Source organism: Myxine glutinosa, chromosome 1 (genome assembly GCF_964187855.1).
Source record: "Myxine glutinosa chromosome 1, kmMyxGlut1.1, whole genome shotgun sequence".
Classification (NCBI taxonomy): Eukaryota; Metazoa; Chordata; class Myxini; order Myxiniformes; family Myxinidae; genus Myxine; species Myxine glutinosa.
The window spans coordinates 161,507,553-161,522,819 of NC_136261.1; the positions used below are offsets into that span (position 1 = coordinate 161,507,553).

The 15,267-nt window shown below is 42.9% G+C and overlaps 1 protein-coding gene across 12 annotated transcripts in view; it reads right to left on the reverse strand.

Annotated features, from left to right (window-relative positions):
- The window catches only part of LOC137430461 (uncharacterized), a 63,680-nt gene that overhangs the window by 18,530 nt on the left and 29,883 nt on the right, over positions 1–15,267 (reverse strand). For 7 of the 12 annotated variants that reach the window (XM_068121300.2, XM_068121316.2, XM_068121335.2 and 4 more), the window contains exons 3-7: positions 13,736–14,024; positions 13,281–13,463; positions 12,043–12,180; positions 10,928–11,068; positions 997–1,203 (exon numbers count right to left, since the gene is read on the reverse strand). In XM_068121300.2, the coding sequence (XP_067977401.2) occupies positions 997–1,203; positions 10,928–11,068; positions 12,043–12,180; positions 13,281–13,463; positions 13,736–14,024 (958 nt within the window). The remainder of the gene's footprint in view (positions 1–996; positions 1,204–10,927; positions 11,069–12,042; positions 12,181–13,280; positions 13,464–13,735; positions 14,025–15,267) is intronic. The other 5 variants (XM_078779378.1, XM_078779374.1, XM_078779369.1 and 2 more) reach the window with 1 other exon arrangement.

The window sequence follows — 15,267 nt, forward strand, 5'->3', positions numbered from 1 at the left end:
CGCAGAGCAGAGGTTGGCCTTTTTTTGGGCACCGTGGTCCCCTTTTTGAAGCAATGTTTTACGGCCAGATGTCCTTCCTGCCGCCAACCCTGTTAGTCGCCTCTTGCGACACACAGGGAATTACCAGTGAACTGGTACTCAATTTGCCGACCTCGGAAGGATAACAGGCTGAGTCAGCCCCCCTGGCGTTAATTCAGCGATCGAACGGGATTCGAACCCAGGATCCCAGGATCCCAAGCCAGCACCCTAACCGCTAAGCCAATGAACAGGAATGGGTGAATGAATATGAATGAATGAATGAATGAATGAATGTTTGATGGAAATGCAAGCTTTTTCATTATTTAAGAATGAAGCCTTAAAATTGCCTGCTTATTGTTTGGAAGTAACACTGCAACAATTTCCAGGGCGTTGTTTAAACGATGCTGAGTAAATAAAATTAAATACAAGTTTTTTTTTTTCTACTTACAACGGTTATTCAAAAGCAACAATCTTTGGTTTCTTAAACGTGAACGTAACAAATTTATTCATCCGAATTTTTCATTGAAAATAAAAATCTATGCAGGTACGAGTTTCACCACTGATGCAAGCATCCTCATTTCCTTGAGATGAGGCTTTGCTTATCATTGAAGCCAGGATAGAGCACGACATTGTATGCCACACACTTGGACGAGTGCCTCAAGAACTGTCCACGGCGGATGAATCCACGACAACAACGAGAGCATACATATGGTCGTTGTGCCGCGTGTGTGCGTTTGTGCCGAAGCAAGTTGCAGGATTGTGCAAAGGTCATGCCACACATTTCACAAGCATATGGACGTTCTCCTGTGTGAGTGCGCCGGTGCACCTCCAGTTTGCTGCGGAAGGCAAAGCGCAGGCCACACTCGGTGCAGTAATGGGGTTTGCCAGACAACGATTCTGGCCCAACACGGCTGGGCCAAACCTCTGTTTCCTTGCACATGAACATTCCAGTCTCACCACCATTGTTTTCATACTCACTCGACTGCCAGTTGAAGCAACCTTCTTCCTGCTCCAGACATGGAACCGGTGGGGTAGGTTCTGCCTTTCCAGAGTTTGATGCTTCGCAACCAGTACACGGTTGTGACAGTTCATGAGTAACAATAGGCCAAGCAGATTCAGACTGACAATTAAAGACTTGCCCGACATCAGTTGGTGCCGGTGTCAGATGAGCGGATGCATCACAGCCTGAAAAAGGAAAATATCATGTTCACTGTCAATGCTAATTTCCGCCAAAAAAGGTCAGAATATTTATGTTAATAAACTCCACTTAAGATGACTATTGGTTGTGACGAATGGCCGACAAAACATATCCATTCAGCTCAATGTGGTACCAGCTTCTTCAGCTTAAAATTTCCTGGTTAGCAAAATGTTCTCTGGATATGATGTGCAAAGAGGCCATTAATCTCATCTATTATGACTTATTCCTTGATTGTTCACTTAATATACAAGGGTAGTACAAAGTTAAGGATGACTTTATATTTTAGGAAATATAAAATTACGACATTGAAACCTGTCTGTCTCCGTCTGTCTGTCTGTCTCTCTGTCTCTGTCTGTGTCTCTGTCTCTCTCTCTCTCTCTCTGTCTGTCTTTCTCTCTCTCAAGGTACTGCCCTGCTGCAGGTACTCATTTGTGTCAACAATGTAGTGATTTGATCATTATGCCATTTGTAGAAATATATGGGATGGATAAGCAGTCATTTCAGGATACATTGTTACCTCCACCACCAAAGGTGGATGGAGGTTATGTTTTCACCCCTGTCTGTCTGTCTTTCTGTCTGTGAACAAGATATCTAAAAAAGTTGTGGATGGATTCGGACGAAATTTGGTGGAGACGTTGGGTATGTGACGAGGACAAAATGATAAGACTGGTGAAGATCCAGATACAAATCTGGATCCGATAATTTTTAAGTGATTCTTCACCATTGAGAGATCGGGCGAAAAGCGATATACAACATGACATTTTAAAAAGTTGTGGACGAGTTATGACTAAACTTGGTGAATGAGTTGGTTCGGCGACAAGAACAAGCCGATTCGATTTTGGTTCAGGTCAGAATCCAGATCTGGCCTATCAGTGAAATACAAAACATAAACTGTTCAGCCTGGCGGAGGGTATGTGCTCTACCGAGTGCCGTTCAAGTTTGGCAAAGTTATCATTCAACGTAAACTTCATGATATCCAGATGTTCTTTGAGTTTTCAAAAGAGATGAAAATTGCAAGGTAGCGAGTCTGGACAATTTCGAACTTGCCAATTCATGTCTGATAGGATTGTAGTGATCACATTTGACGTGTGAAGGCAAGCATTATATAGAGCAGGAAAGGCACAACATAGGACAACATACCCGGCCAGTATCTGCATATTGCTTGTCTCAACGCATCGTTTACAAAGTCACTGCAATACTGAACATTAATAGTTAACACATGTTCAATAAATTAGTCACAAATTAAACCAATAATGTCCCAAAACAATTGCTATATGCTTTCGCCTGATGGCCGAACCTTGAAATATATTTTGTTGTTGGAGACGAAGAATGTCCCCACTTGATACCGGCTCGTTTCAACTCTGGCGTGAAGTGATGCACCAAGGCCTCACATTATAATATATTTTAAGAATCATCTATCACTTCACCCCTTGCGGTAACATTCCAGGAGCTGTTGCAATTGCCCCAGAAGTTGCATTTTGATCAAACATGAGGTCCTTTGGTGTCCACATTGCATTAACGTGATTAAATGATTTCCATTATTCCAACAGATTTCAAATTCTTCTGCAATGTCACATATTCATATTCCAGTGATTCTCCAGCATTATCTGTTCAACATATTTAATACGATACTTGCTTGCGTCAGACATCAGTCACAGCAGTTTATAGAATATGAGAATGCTCATCATCGCTCACACAACTACAACAAGAAAGAGCAATCAGGGATTGCAGACCCTCGCTAGGACGTGTTTTTAGTGATTTTTAAGGCTTTTGTGTTAAAACAAACATGGCGGCCGAACTACATGACCTATGACGTCATCATTATTTTTTTCTCCACTTTATTTATCCCTAGATGACACTCAAGAAATTTCATCTTGATCGGATGAAGTTTTGTACTTTTCGAATTATGATGTCATAATGGAGGAACCTATGACATCATCATCAACATATGTTATTCCCCATGGAGAGTTCTTTACAATGAGCCACGTCTCAATTTTTTCTATGCAGCGCTTTCGGAGATATAGAGGTGCAAATTTTTTCGGTTTTTCAAAGATGGCGCCCGTACCACGTGATCCATGACGTCATAATTGTCATTAAAAAATTCCGCAGGGGGAGTTGCACCCATGGTGAAAATTTGCTGTCAATTGGACCAACGGTTGCAGAGATAATCATATTTATTCTGTGCGGACCAACAAACAGACAAACAAACGGACTCAAATGCAATACCCTCTCCTCTGGTGAGGGTAATAAAGACATCTATCACCAAATTGTTTAGCTTTAGACAGCCTCCTGTGAATTTTGATTAATTTGATGTTCTCCTTCACAAGGAGCATTATAATACACTGCTGTTTTACAGCCCACGTGACTATGTTGGCAACAACCTTGTCCCCCCTCCATCCCCCCCTCCACCTCCTCCCCACCCTCTCCACCCTTTCCACCATTTCCACCCTCTCCACCCTCCAGATTGCTCTGACCATTGTTGACATCACATCATGTATGACAGCGGTTCTCAAACTTTTTTGGACTACCGCCCCCTTCTGCCCTCTTGGACCGGCCCAATGCCCCCCTTGTCCTATCGTTCGTGGTCGGACACCCAGAATTTATGTAGATAGGAAGCAAAAATAACAGAAGCCAAATATTTTCTGAATAATATTTTACTTTATTTTACTTTACTTTTTATTTTATTTTGCACGACCTACAATGTTTCAGCAGAACAGGTCCAGGTGAGGCAAACTGGGAATCTGTTATCACAGGCCCAAATACCGTTAGTCTGAAGGGTGGGCCTGGTGACTCGCTGCGAGATTACGAACGTCTGGCTCCATCTCAGTGAGGTAGAGACGCAGATCGCCCCTCTTGGTAATGTCAAGGCGGTTTCGTTACTCGGTCAGCAGCACCATCACGGCGCTGAACCCTCTTTCCACGAGGTATGATGTGGGGAACAGCATCAGCAGCAGTTCTGCCTCTGTACACATTGCGGGGTATTCGCCCCGCTCCAGAATCCAGAATTTGCCGTATTCATGCTGCGATAATCTTGCCTTCGCCTCATCGTCATTGTGGAGGTTGATAATTTCGTCCTGTAATTCGCGCTTCACATCTGGAATGTCACATTTGAATGGGTTGATCACCCATGCTGGCACCGACAGTTCTAGCATGTCTCTGAAACGCTGCTCCATATCTCCACGAATCTTCTCAAGGTGATTGCAATAAACGAGCAGCTCTTCATCAGAAACAGCAGTTTCCTTTGCCAACCGGGGAAAGTGGTACATATCTCTGCGGCCGAGGTTTTCACTGTGCAGAGTCGCCTTGGTTACGAACGCGCCGAATCACTTTCTTTGCTTTAATCAGCGTCATATGGTCACCCTGGAGTTGTTTGTTGACATCATTCAGCATACTGAATATGTCCGTGAGGTAAGCCACATCATGCTCAATCGCATTCACTTTCTCCGATAGCTCCGTATCAATTTCCGACAGAAACTCGACCACTGTTGAGGAAACGGGTCAAACAAGCGCCTTTGGACAACCATCGAACTTCGGTATGCAACAGGAGCCGCTCGAATGCCTCATCGTTCTACTGGCAAAGCTGACGAAACAGCCGATCGTGCAGAGACGACACCTTGATTTTATTCACCGCTTTGATTACTGTTTGGAGTGATGTATGAAGTCTGGTGCTGAGAGCTTTTGCTACAATATGCTGGCGGTACACGACACAGTGAATGGCGAACACGGACGATACCTGGTACATTATATGACATGTTCAGGTTTGACAATATCATTGCACAGAATATCAGCATTGAACTTATTTTTACATGTTCCTCGATAAAGAGAATATGTCAAAAGTTTTTTTTTTAATGGAACAACAAAAAAAAAATGTATTAATAGATCAACACTTGGTAGAGGGCATCTGCCAGGCTGAACATTTTACGTTTTGTATCCCCACTGGTAGGCCGGATCTGCATCCGGACCTGAACCAATATCTAACTGGAGCGAAGTCAATGGCACGTCATTGCAAATCCCCACGCAAATCCCTGAAAGCAAAGTTGAAAGATGGCAAAAAGTTCCACCAGGAATGAAACAATATCAAATTTTGACCCTTGTGACCATAAAGTCCCCACCCCTGAGGGATGAACCCAGGGGTCAAATCGAAAAAATCGTTACATATTTCATGCATCCCCCAATGCTGATCGTCTATACAAAGTTTCATTTAAAATGTTTAAAATTGTGCACATAATTGCATTTTATGGAACTTGACCTTTTGACCCTGCCCCAGGGGTTGGTGCCAAAAATGATACAGCTCTTGCACCTTCTTGCAAGACTACCAAGTTTGTGATCATAACTACCAAGTTTGGTGAATTTCTGCACAACCTGTTCAGGAGGAGATACCACGATGGACGGACAGGCAGACAGATGGAGCCGATTAAAATATCGCCCCCCCCCCCCCCCCCATTTTTTTCAAAAGCGTGGGGATAATCAGCTTCTTCTTGGCACCTACCCAACACACCCAACGAGTTTCGCCTGAATCTGTCGAACGTTTTTAAATATCATGCTATACTGTAAACCCCTAAGTATTGTGAGAGTTACATTCTTAGAAAATGCCGCGATAGTTAAAACCAATTTTGTATGGGAGGAAGGGTTCCTGGGCTTCCAAAAAATATAGAGGAGGTGGGAAACAGCCAAAATAATTACATCACAATTGAAGTAAACTTAAAATAAATATAAATTGGCTTTGCGATGAAGTCTCCTGCTGTATTGGACCAGGTTCAACATTCAAAAGCAGATTAAACATGGTCCTTCCCATCTATAATTTGTTTAAAGGCTATATCTCGCTCGCTATCTATCTATATCTCTATCTCTATCTCTATCTCTATCTCTCTCTCTCTCTCTCTCTCTCTCTCTCTCTCTCTCTCTCTCTCTCTCTCTCTCTCTCTCTCTCTCTCTCTCTCTCTCTCTCTCTCTCTCTCTCTCTCTCTCACACCACAGTCTTCACAGAGTGTCGGTGCAGCCGATGAAGCTTCCTCAGCAAGGGCAATACTGGGTGGTTTGCCATTGCCTTTTCAGCAGTACGAAGGGCAGGAATTTGGAATTTTTACAGGATAATGGCAATAGCTTCCATACTCTTCGCAAAGGACACCGTGGGTTCTTAAACGCCCACCAACTAATGCCGGCAGCTGGCTACCCAGTTTAACATAACGATGGACGGTACACACAATGATGAATCCCCTGCCTGTGAAACATCGGAATGACAGTTTATAGCTGGGCGGGATTCAAACCCAGGCTAGGCAGCTTAGAGGCGAGTGTGTCTACCTCGTGGCCACACTGCCAGCCCACAAAGCCCAACCTTTCCTCCCCTATTAAGTAATCTCTTAAATAGTTTCATTTTGTAAGCTGTGGATATGTGTTTCTTAGATAAATCGCTCTGCAGCTCCTTGATAACACCAACTAATAAATAAAATAAATGCACTCTTGCCTCGACAAAGCTTATTCAAAACCTCCACTTATTGAGTCAAAGACATCACTTCCCTCAACTTTTTTGCACTTGGTTCACCAATGACAACAGTGTTCCCTTGGGGGGGTGGGGGGGGGGGGCATGGTTAAAAATCATTAAAGGCAATAATAACCGAAAACAAAGGAAATTATTACGATTACACAGAAGATTACACCGAACACACTGCTGACATGGAAATTGGCACAATACAGTACTGTACGCGCTGTGTGTCTCAGTTACCACGTGCACCGACCGCAGCAGCGCTACTCATTTACCATTATATGTGTAAAATCACTTCATCATCATGTCATGATTAATGGTGCACGAGAAACAGTAAAAGGCTCGTGGTATGAGATAACCATCACAACTCAGCTCAAAAACTGCTGTTGGTAAAAAAAAACACGATATTTAAGGGTTTACTGTGCTGTACATCGTTTTTGGCCCCATATCTCAATGGTGAAGAATCACTTAGAAATTAAATAATTCTCATATATCCGTATCTGAATCTTCACCAACATCTAATCAACTCATCCTTGTCACACACCCAAACTGTCCACCAAGTTTTGTCCGAATCCATCCATAACCATTTGAGATATCCTGCTCACAGACAAACAAATAGAGGTGAAACAAACAGACAAATACAGGTGAAAACATAACCCCCGTCTACCTTTGGTGGCGGAGGCAAAAATCATTCGCAAAAATCCTCCATGCTTCCTCCAAAGCAATTCAGGGCCAACACAAAGCAGTCATACAATTTTGCAAAGGCATTCACCTTCCTAGACCAACAACATATGGTTCTATATAACGAACAGCGCAAATCAACAAAGTAATCAACAAATACAGGTAAGATCCACCCCGAGGGCACCAACCAAATGCAGTACAAGAATAAAAAAAATTACAAAAAGAAGCCAAAAAATAAAGAGAAATTATCAGTGCAACTTGTAAAAGTCCTAACCACCACGTAAGCAAAACCAGCACAATGCATAGTGAAACAAAGAACCGATGGGATTTGAATCGATGGTCATAGCCGCATGATGCAAGTGCTTGGATGAGAATCCTTAATATAATTTGTATTTGTTACTTGCGAAAATCTAAGATTTTTAAAGTTCGTATATTGTTCGGTCTTGTGCGTTATTACTTGGCAAAAAAACGTTTTTTTTGACAAGTATGTTGATCACTCCGGGTTGTGTGTTTGTTTGTTTGTCTGTCCACTCACTTATACTTGCCCACAGGTCACATTTTAAACCGATCTTCAAGAAACTTCACCATATGGTAAAGTTGGTGGTCCTACAGAATCCTATTGATTTGAGGTCAAAAGGTCAACATAGGAAAAGGTCAATCACCTTTTTCAAATGTCTAAAATCCTCAATTTTCATCCTATTTATTTGAAATTTGAATAGGATTTACATATCAGCAAACTGAATTCAACCACAAACTATTTTTGAGGCCAACATCAGCCAAAAGGTCAACATAGGCCTAATTTCTAAAATTATCAATTTTCATCAGATTAACTTAAAATTTGAAGACAATTTGCATATCAGGTCACTTAATTCAACCACTAACTATTTTTGAGGTCAAAAGGATACTCGACCGAGTTCTCTTTTGCTAAGTGGTGTCACTCATGAGTGATTTTTCATTCTGTCATCTGTTTTTCTGTCTGTCTGTCTGTCTGTCTATCACCTGCAGGTCACAATTTTAAACCGATCTTCACAAAACTTAACGAAATGGTAGAGTTGATTATAAGGAAGAAGCCTATTGATTTTGAGGTCAAAAGGTCAACATAGGCCAAAGGTCAACAACTTAGGTGAACTTTCTAAAATCCTCAATTTTCATCCAATTGACTTTAAATATGAACAGGATTTGCATATCTGGTCACTGTATTCAACCACCAATTATTTTTGAGGTCAACGTCGGCCAAAACGTCAGCAACTTATTTTAGGGATTTCACAAGTATCATGCTATGCACAACATATTTCTTGTTTATTGCTTCACGAGTTATCAAGTGACCACTATATTCGTCATGTGCGTGCGTCTATCTGTGTGTGTGTCTGTCTGTCCGCAGCATAACTACCCGATGATATCATCCGATCTTGATGAAACTTGGGTGGGAGGTTGATATCATGATCTAGTTGTGTCCGGCCTAGAATGGGCGTATTGCGCCCATTGTGGGCGGAGCCACGCCCGAAAAAGATGTCTTTTTAGGGGGGTAATCGATGTCAAGCTACATCTTCTCCGAGGGGTTTGGTGGAATCTGATAGGGGTTTCGATATTTGGTTAGGCCAATGTCATGTGTCTAGCCCCACGGAGCTTGATTTTTCATTTTCGCCCCAAGGTCAAGGTCACAAGGTCACGAAATTTAGAAAAGTCGATTTTTTATGGTTTTATTACATTGTTCGCTTCCTGATTGGGTGAAATATCACACATGATCTTATATTATCACATACATCATGAAATACAAGTTTTCCAACAAATGTCAGAATCCTCGACATTTGACCTTTGAAGGTCACAAAGGTCAAAGTTTCAAAGTTGTCGGAATCAAACCGAATTTTTGGTATTGTGTAGCTAACTAACCTCATAACTGATTATACATAATTTTCTATCTCATTTCAAGGTCAGTAACCTTCGTTTTGACATTTCAAGGTCACAAAGGTCAAATTTTCAAAGTTGTCGGAATCTAACCGAATATTCGGTATTGTGTAGCTAACCAGTCTCATAACAGATAATACATTCCTATTTATATATTTTCAATGTCGGTTTTGACCTTTGTCATTGAATACCGCTCGCTCGTGAACCATCGTCGTCTCCTGACTTGTTTGGTTTTTGTTTTAGCACTACTCCTACATTTATGGGCCGATTACACCCAGACCTACAACATAGCTTCAGCCTCACCCCAATTCGTGTAAAATGGTGTTTTTATCTTTTCCGGTAGTCTTAGGGGGATGGGGGGGGGGGGGGGGGAGAAGGTGGAGGAGGGGGTGGGGATGCAAATTTTCGAAGTAAATGTGTATCATGTAGTGCCTCCTCCAGGTAGGAGAGGGTATTACAAGACCCCACCCTTTACAGCACAGTATTCCTGTCCCCATGTTTTCCAGTGCAGTGAGGTGTTTTGAATTACATGTAGTCGGCATGTTTCTGCTTTATGAACGTAACCCGGGTTATTTCTATTTTCGGGAGAGATTGAGGCAGCTGTCAGTTGCCTATACACCACCCAAATAAAGGTAGGCGTCAGAAGAATGTGTTGTATGCTAGGAACAAGACCGCCCGAAGGGCGGGTACTCTGCCAGTGACAAATCATTCTGCTTCTATGCAGCCACCATATACACTAAATTTGATTGAAGTGCTTGTCACATTGAACAAATTGTATGTAATTTGCTAATACTAGTAAGACCCGCTCTCCCTCCCTCTCCCCCACTGGGTGTGAAATATAGCGTGAATACCCCTACTCTGAGGCAGGGATCAGTGGTTAAACCACTTGTAGTAGTCCACATGTACAGGCGAAAATTGCAAGTCGTCTCCCTAGATTGCTCCAGCCATTTTCAATTCCATAATGATCAGATGTACGCACATACAAATAATTCCCTTACTTTAATTTAGCTAGAAACACCTGCCCCTGTGGGATTGACCTGGCAGGTGGGAGGGGAGGGGTTGTGGAGCAGGTGGGGCAAATACATTTTGTGCTGTGGCTAGTAATCTCTCCTCTCTCTCCAGCAGGGGTACGTAAACAACTTGCACTGTGCCACACATACAGGTGAAAATCAGAATTTGTCTCTCCTCCTCATGAGGAGGGTTAGGTCGAGGGGGGAGGGTGGGCATTTTTGCTGCACATGACATGACCCTGGGTACCCCCAGCAGGTATGCAAAATTTGGTAGAGATTGACCTAGCCATTTTGAATTTCAATAATTATATCAGACGACATACACAGAGACTACAGAGCATTCATTGCCTTACTTTATATCGTAAGATAGGGTACAATGTCCCCGTGTTAAAGGCACACAGATTGGACATTGAAAAGATCCATAGTGTGTTTCAACAAAGAAGAGGTATGTCATTGCCAGTACCCTGAAATACCAGCCCTAATTTACAGAATCAACGAAACAGCCATTCTCTCAGCCGTGATGGAACCAGCAGCCATGGCTGCACATTGATGGCCAGACAGATGAGCGATCAGAAGGAACTTGGTGCCAAGATAAATGATGCAATAGCCAAGTAAGAGTAACAAGGTTCTTACATGAAGTTCCATCATCCTCTTCAAGTTTTATTCTCTCAGTACCCTCGTCAGCAGAACCAGGCTCTTTAACTGATGGTGAAGGAAGTTGATTAGTCATGCAGATGGTGCCAAGAGAAGAGTAGCCAGTTGTGTCACATTTACCTGGTGCAAAACAAACGGAACAAATGGGTTAATGTGATGGCATTTCATCAAAACCAAACAGGACATATTAAACAGAATCATGTGTCATAGCATACGATTAAATCATTGGACTTAAACAAAACAAACAATGCACAGACAAGTATTTTATTAGAAATGATTGCATAATAAAGATGTTATCCTATTCTAGTGATTGAGATAAGAAAAGCCTGAAGTGCTTTTTAAAGTAAAATAAGCAGAAGACAAAATTACACTGGTAGTTTACATATTGTTGTCACAGCTGTTGCTAGCCATAATGGCTCCTCTCACCCACCATATCCATTATCAATGGGGGCAGGAAGGAGATTCGTCAAGAGGGGGAGAGAAAGGGAAGCACAATAACAGTAGAGAACAAGAACATCGGGAGAGCTGTGGAAGGGAGAGGGCTGGGGCGGGGTACACGGCATAAACAAGATGGACACTAATCGGACTTTCAGGAAAGAACGGATTTTGAAAAAGGTGGATTTGGGGTTTATTAACGGGGGTAGAAAAGATCAAGGTATTGGATGGGGGAAGATAAGAGATGGTGGTGAAGAGCTGTTTTAAAGACTTGGAGGGAGGAGAGGGATTGAAGAGAGTGTGGGAGTTTGTTCCAGAGGGGGGAGAAAAGAGGAATGAAGGAGTGAAGGTGAGCAGAGAGCCGAGATTTTTGCAGTTTGACCCTCAGAGGGTTGCTGGCAGATCCTGTGCGTCCTGCAGGAAAATTTGGGGGACAGAGCACAGACAGAGCAGGAGGAGCAAGGCCGGAGAGGAGTCAGTAGAACACAGAAAGACCACCAACAGCTTGATTCTCTGTGACCACATACACAAATATCACTTCTCCAGAAAATCTGCCATCTTGCCCCATTCCCTACCCCCACCAAATCATGGAAGATAAGTCAGACATTTGTGACAAGGCAAGTAATTAAACAGCCAAATGAGAGTAACAAGGTTCTTACATGAAGTTTCATCATCTTCAACTTTTATTTTCTCATTGCTCTTGTCAGCAAAAACTGGCTCTTTCACTGATGGTGAAGGAAGTTGATTGGCTATGCAGATGTTGGCATGAGAAGTGGAGCCAATTGTGTCACATTCACCTGGTGCAAAACAATGGAACAAATGGGTCAATGTGATGGTGTTTTATCCAAACCAAAAAGACAAGAAAATAGCATTCCATGCAAATGCCTTGATGGACATGTCTATGCCCACGTTAGATATCAACCCACTGTTACATTTTATCTCAATGAAAGGTCACATGAGGAATTAAAGAGAGACAGACAGACAGAGAAAACACCTGATGCTTCTAGCTCAAGTTACGTTCTGCAAAATGATTTTCAAAAGGGCACATGACAACCTGTTGAACCTAAAATTGAACCAGTTCATCTTTGTATTAGAGTTCATATTTTTTCCAAATGTGGTGGCAATCTCTTCAGTGGTCCACAAGTCATTGGGATAATAACAAAAAAACGAACAGACGGACACACAATCTGAAAACACAATGCCCCCAGCTGGGGAGGCATAAAAAATTAAACAACTTTAGGCTAACCCCCGCTCTAGCGGGGAAAAATGGCCTTAAAACGATCATTCATTCATTCATTCAACAGCACTCAGTCGAGTGCATACCTCCACCAGGCTGTACAGTTTACGTTTTGTATACAACGGAAATCTGCATTCGGACCTGAACCAAAATCTTATCTGCTTGTTCTCGTCACCTAATAAACTCATTCGTGTTTTGAAATATCATGCGACATATTGTTTTTAACCCTCTCCCTCAATGCTGAAGAATCACTTAAAAATAAATTATTGCATCCAGATTCAAATCTTCATCAAAATCGAACCAATTCGTTCTTGTCACACACCCAAGCTGTCCACAAAGTTTCGTCCAAATGAGTCCATAACTTTTGGAGAAATCATGCTCACAGACAAACAGACAGGGGTGAAAACATAACCCCATTCACCTTTGGTGGCAGAGGTAATCATGTGTCATCGCGTACGATTAAATGACAAAAAAACAAAGCACAGACAAGTATTTTATTAGAAATGATTGCATCATAAAGATGTTATCCTATTCTAGTGATCGAGACAAGAAAAGCCTGAAGTGCTTTTTAAAGTAAAATAAGCAGAAGACAAAATTACACTGGTAGTTTACAAATTGTTGTCACAGCTGTTGCTAGCCATAATGGCTCCTCTCACCCACCATATCCATTATCAATGGGGGCAGGAAGGAGATTCGTCGTATCTGCAGCACAAGCTGGTATGAGGTTCCCGTGCTCCACATTATCCGTGTTTAACTCGAATATTTCAGGTACCTTTTCCTCAATTCCGACATCCATCACCTCAACAGGAGCTTGGTCCACCAGAGGAGACTGGGCAGAGGGAGCTGGCAGGCAATAAGCACGAGGTGGCAGGAAATTGTGACCGTCATGACATCCAATGTAAAGTCTGTTCTAGCTCTACATGTAATGACTCACAAGATCATGAAAACAACACTAAACTACACGTGAAAGCATCGACAAAGGAAACTTCCATTTTCACGGCTTTCCAGGCCAGAAGTATTATTTTATGTATTCACACTATTCCCTTCAAGATTTTCACCGGTTTTGTAAGTCCAATTATTATTTTCCTAATTTTTCTCTTCCGATTGACACATACCTTCCGTAAATTGCTGCCCAGTGCGTTTCACATCCTCGACAAACTCCGTGACCTTTCTCTCGGCATCCTCTGGTCCAAGAGCACTGAACCTCTGCAGTGAACTGATGAGCTCACGACTCAATCCACTCAGCGTGGCAAGGATGGCGTCCAAAAGGCCTCGGGAGTCCGGTCCTTGCACCGAGCATTCAGGGGTGGAAAAGCCGGCCGTGATGGCCACGACACGGCGCAGCAGTGCATACATCGCAAAGGGGAGGCGGCGGCGTGCCTCGGCAAACAACTCAGCACGAATCTGTCAATACCAACAACAACAACAACAACATTAATTTGATGTTGTACATTTAAGTCTTTCTAAAGAATATACAAAGCATCATATTTTTATTGGAAATAAATTGTATCATCACATGCGTTGGTCATAACTATTTTGATGCAGTTGGCATGTAGATGACATTACAAACGTGTTTTTTTAATGTATACAAGATCGAGGCTCGTGTAAGAGCTAACATTGATCACAAAAAGACAAACTGACACATAAAACATGAAACATATGATAAAGGGAGCGGGAGACCAGATGGAGAGCAGGGACATTGGGCGATCTGTGGGAGGGAGAGGGCTTGGGGGGAGGAGGCATGGGAAAGGGGGTGGTGGGAGAGGTAAAAAAAACAACATGGACACTGCGAGGACGTCAGGAAAGAAGTCGATATTTCAAAAAAGTGAATCCGGGGTGAATTAACGGGGGTAGAAAAGATCAAGGTTTTGGATGGGGGAAGATAAGAGATGGTGGTGAACAGCTGTTTTGAAGACCTGGAGGGAGGAGTGCGATTCAAGAGAGTGAGGGAGTTGGTTCCAGAGGCGGGAGAAAGGAGGAATGAAAGAGTGAAGGTGAATAGAGAGTCTTGATTCTGGCAGTTTAACCAGAAGAGGGTTGCTGGAAGACCTTGTGCGACCTGTAGGAATATTTGGGGGACAGAGCACAGAGAAAGCTGGGGGAGCAAGGCCAGAGAGGAGTCGGTAGAAGACGGAAAGACCACCAACCTGCCTGCGGTGAGTGAGTGAAAGGCCCTCGGAGTTAGCTTCATCGTGGGAGATTCCAATGATTCTGAAAGCTTTGGTTTCAACAGCGTGAAGCCGAGCTAGGTGTGAGGCAGGAGCACCTGCTCAGAGGGGAGAACAGTATTCCATTAAGCTGCGGATGAAAGCCTTGTATGTGGTGAGTTGCTCAGGTGTGCCAAGGAAGGACTTCACACAACAGAGGATGCCCAGTAGGCGACTGGCTTTGGAGGCCAGCTTGGAAATGTGATTTTCCCAGGAAAGATCATGGCAGACAGTGAGACCCAAAAGCTTGAGTGACAGAACTTCTTGGAGAGGATTGTTGAGAAAGTAGATGGGAGGGCTGTCCAGTCTGTCTTTTCGGAGAGACATCGTAAGAGTGTGAGATTTGTCAGGATTGAAAGACATGTTCCACTTGTTTTACCAGTCTGTGATTTTGTCCAGGTCTGCAGAGAGTGAGGAGGCTGCTGACTGCCAATCTGAGG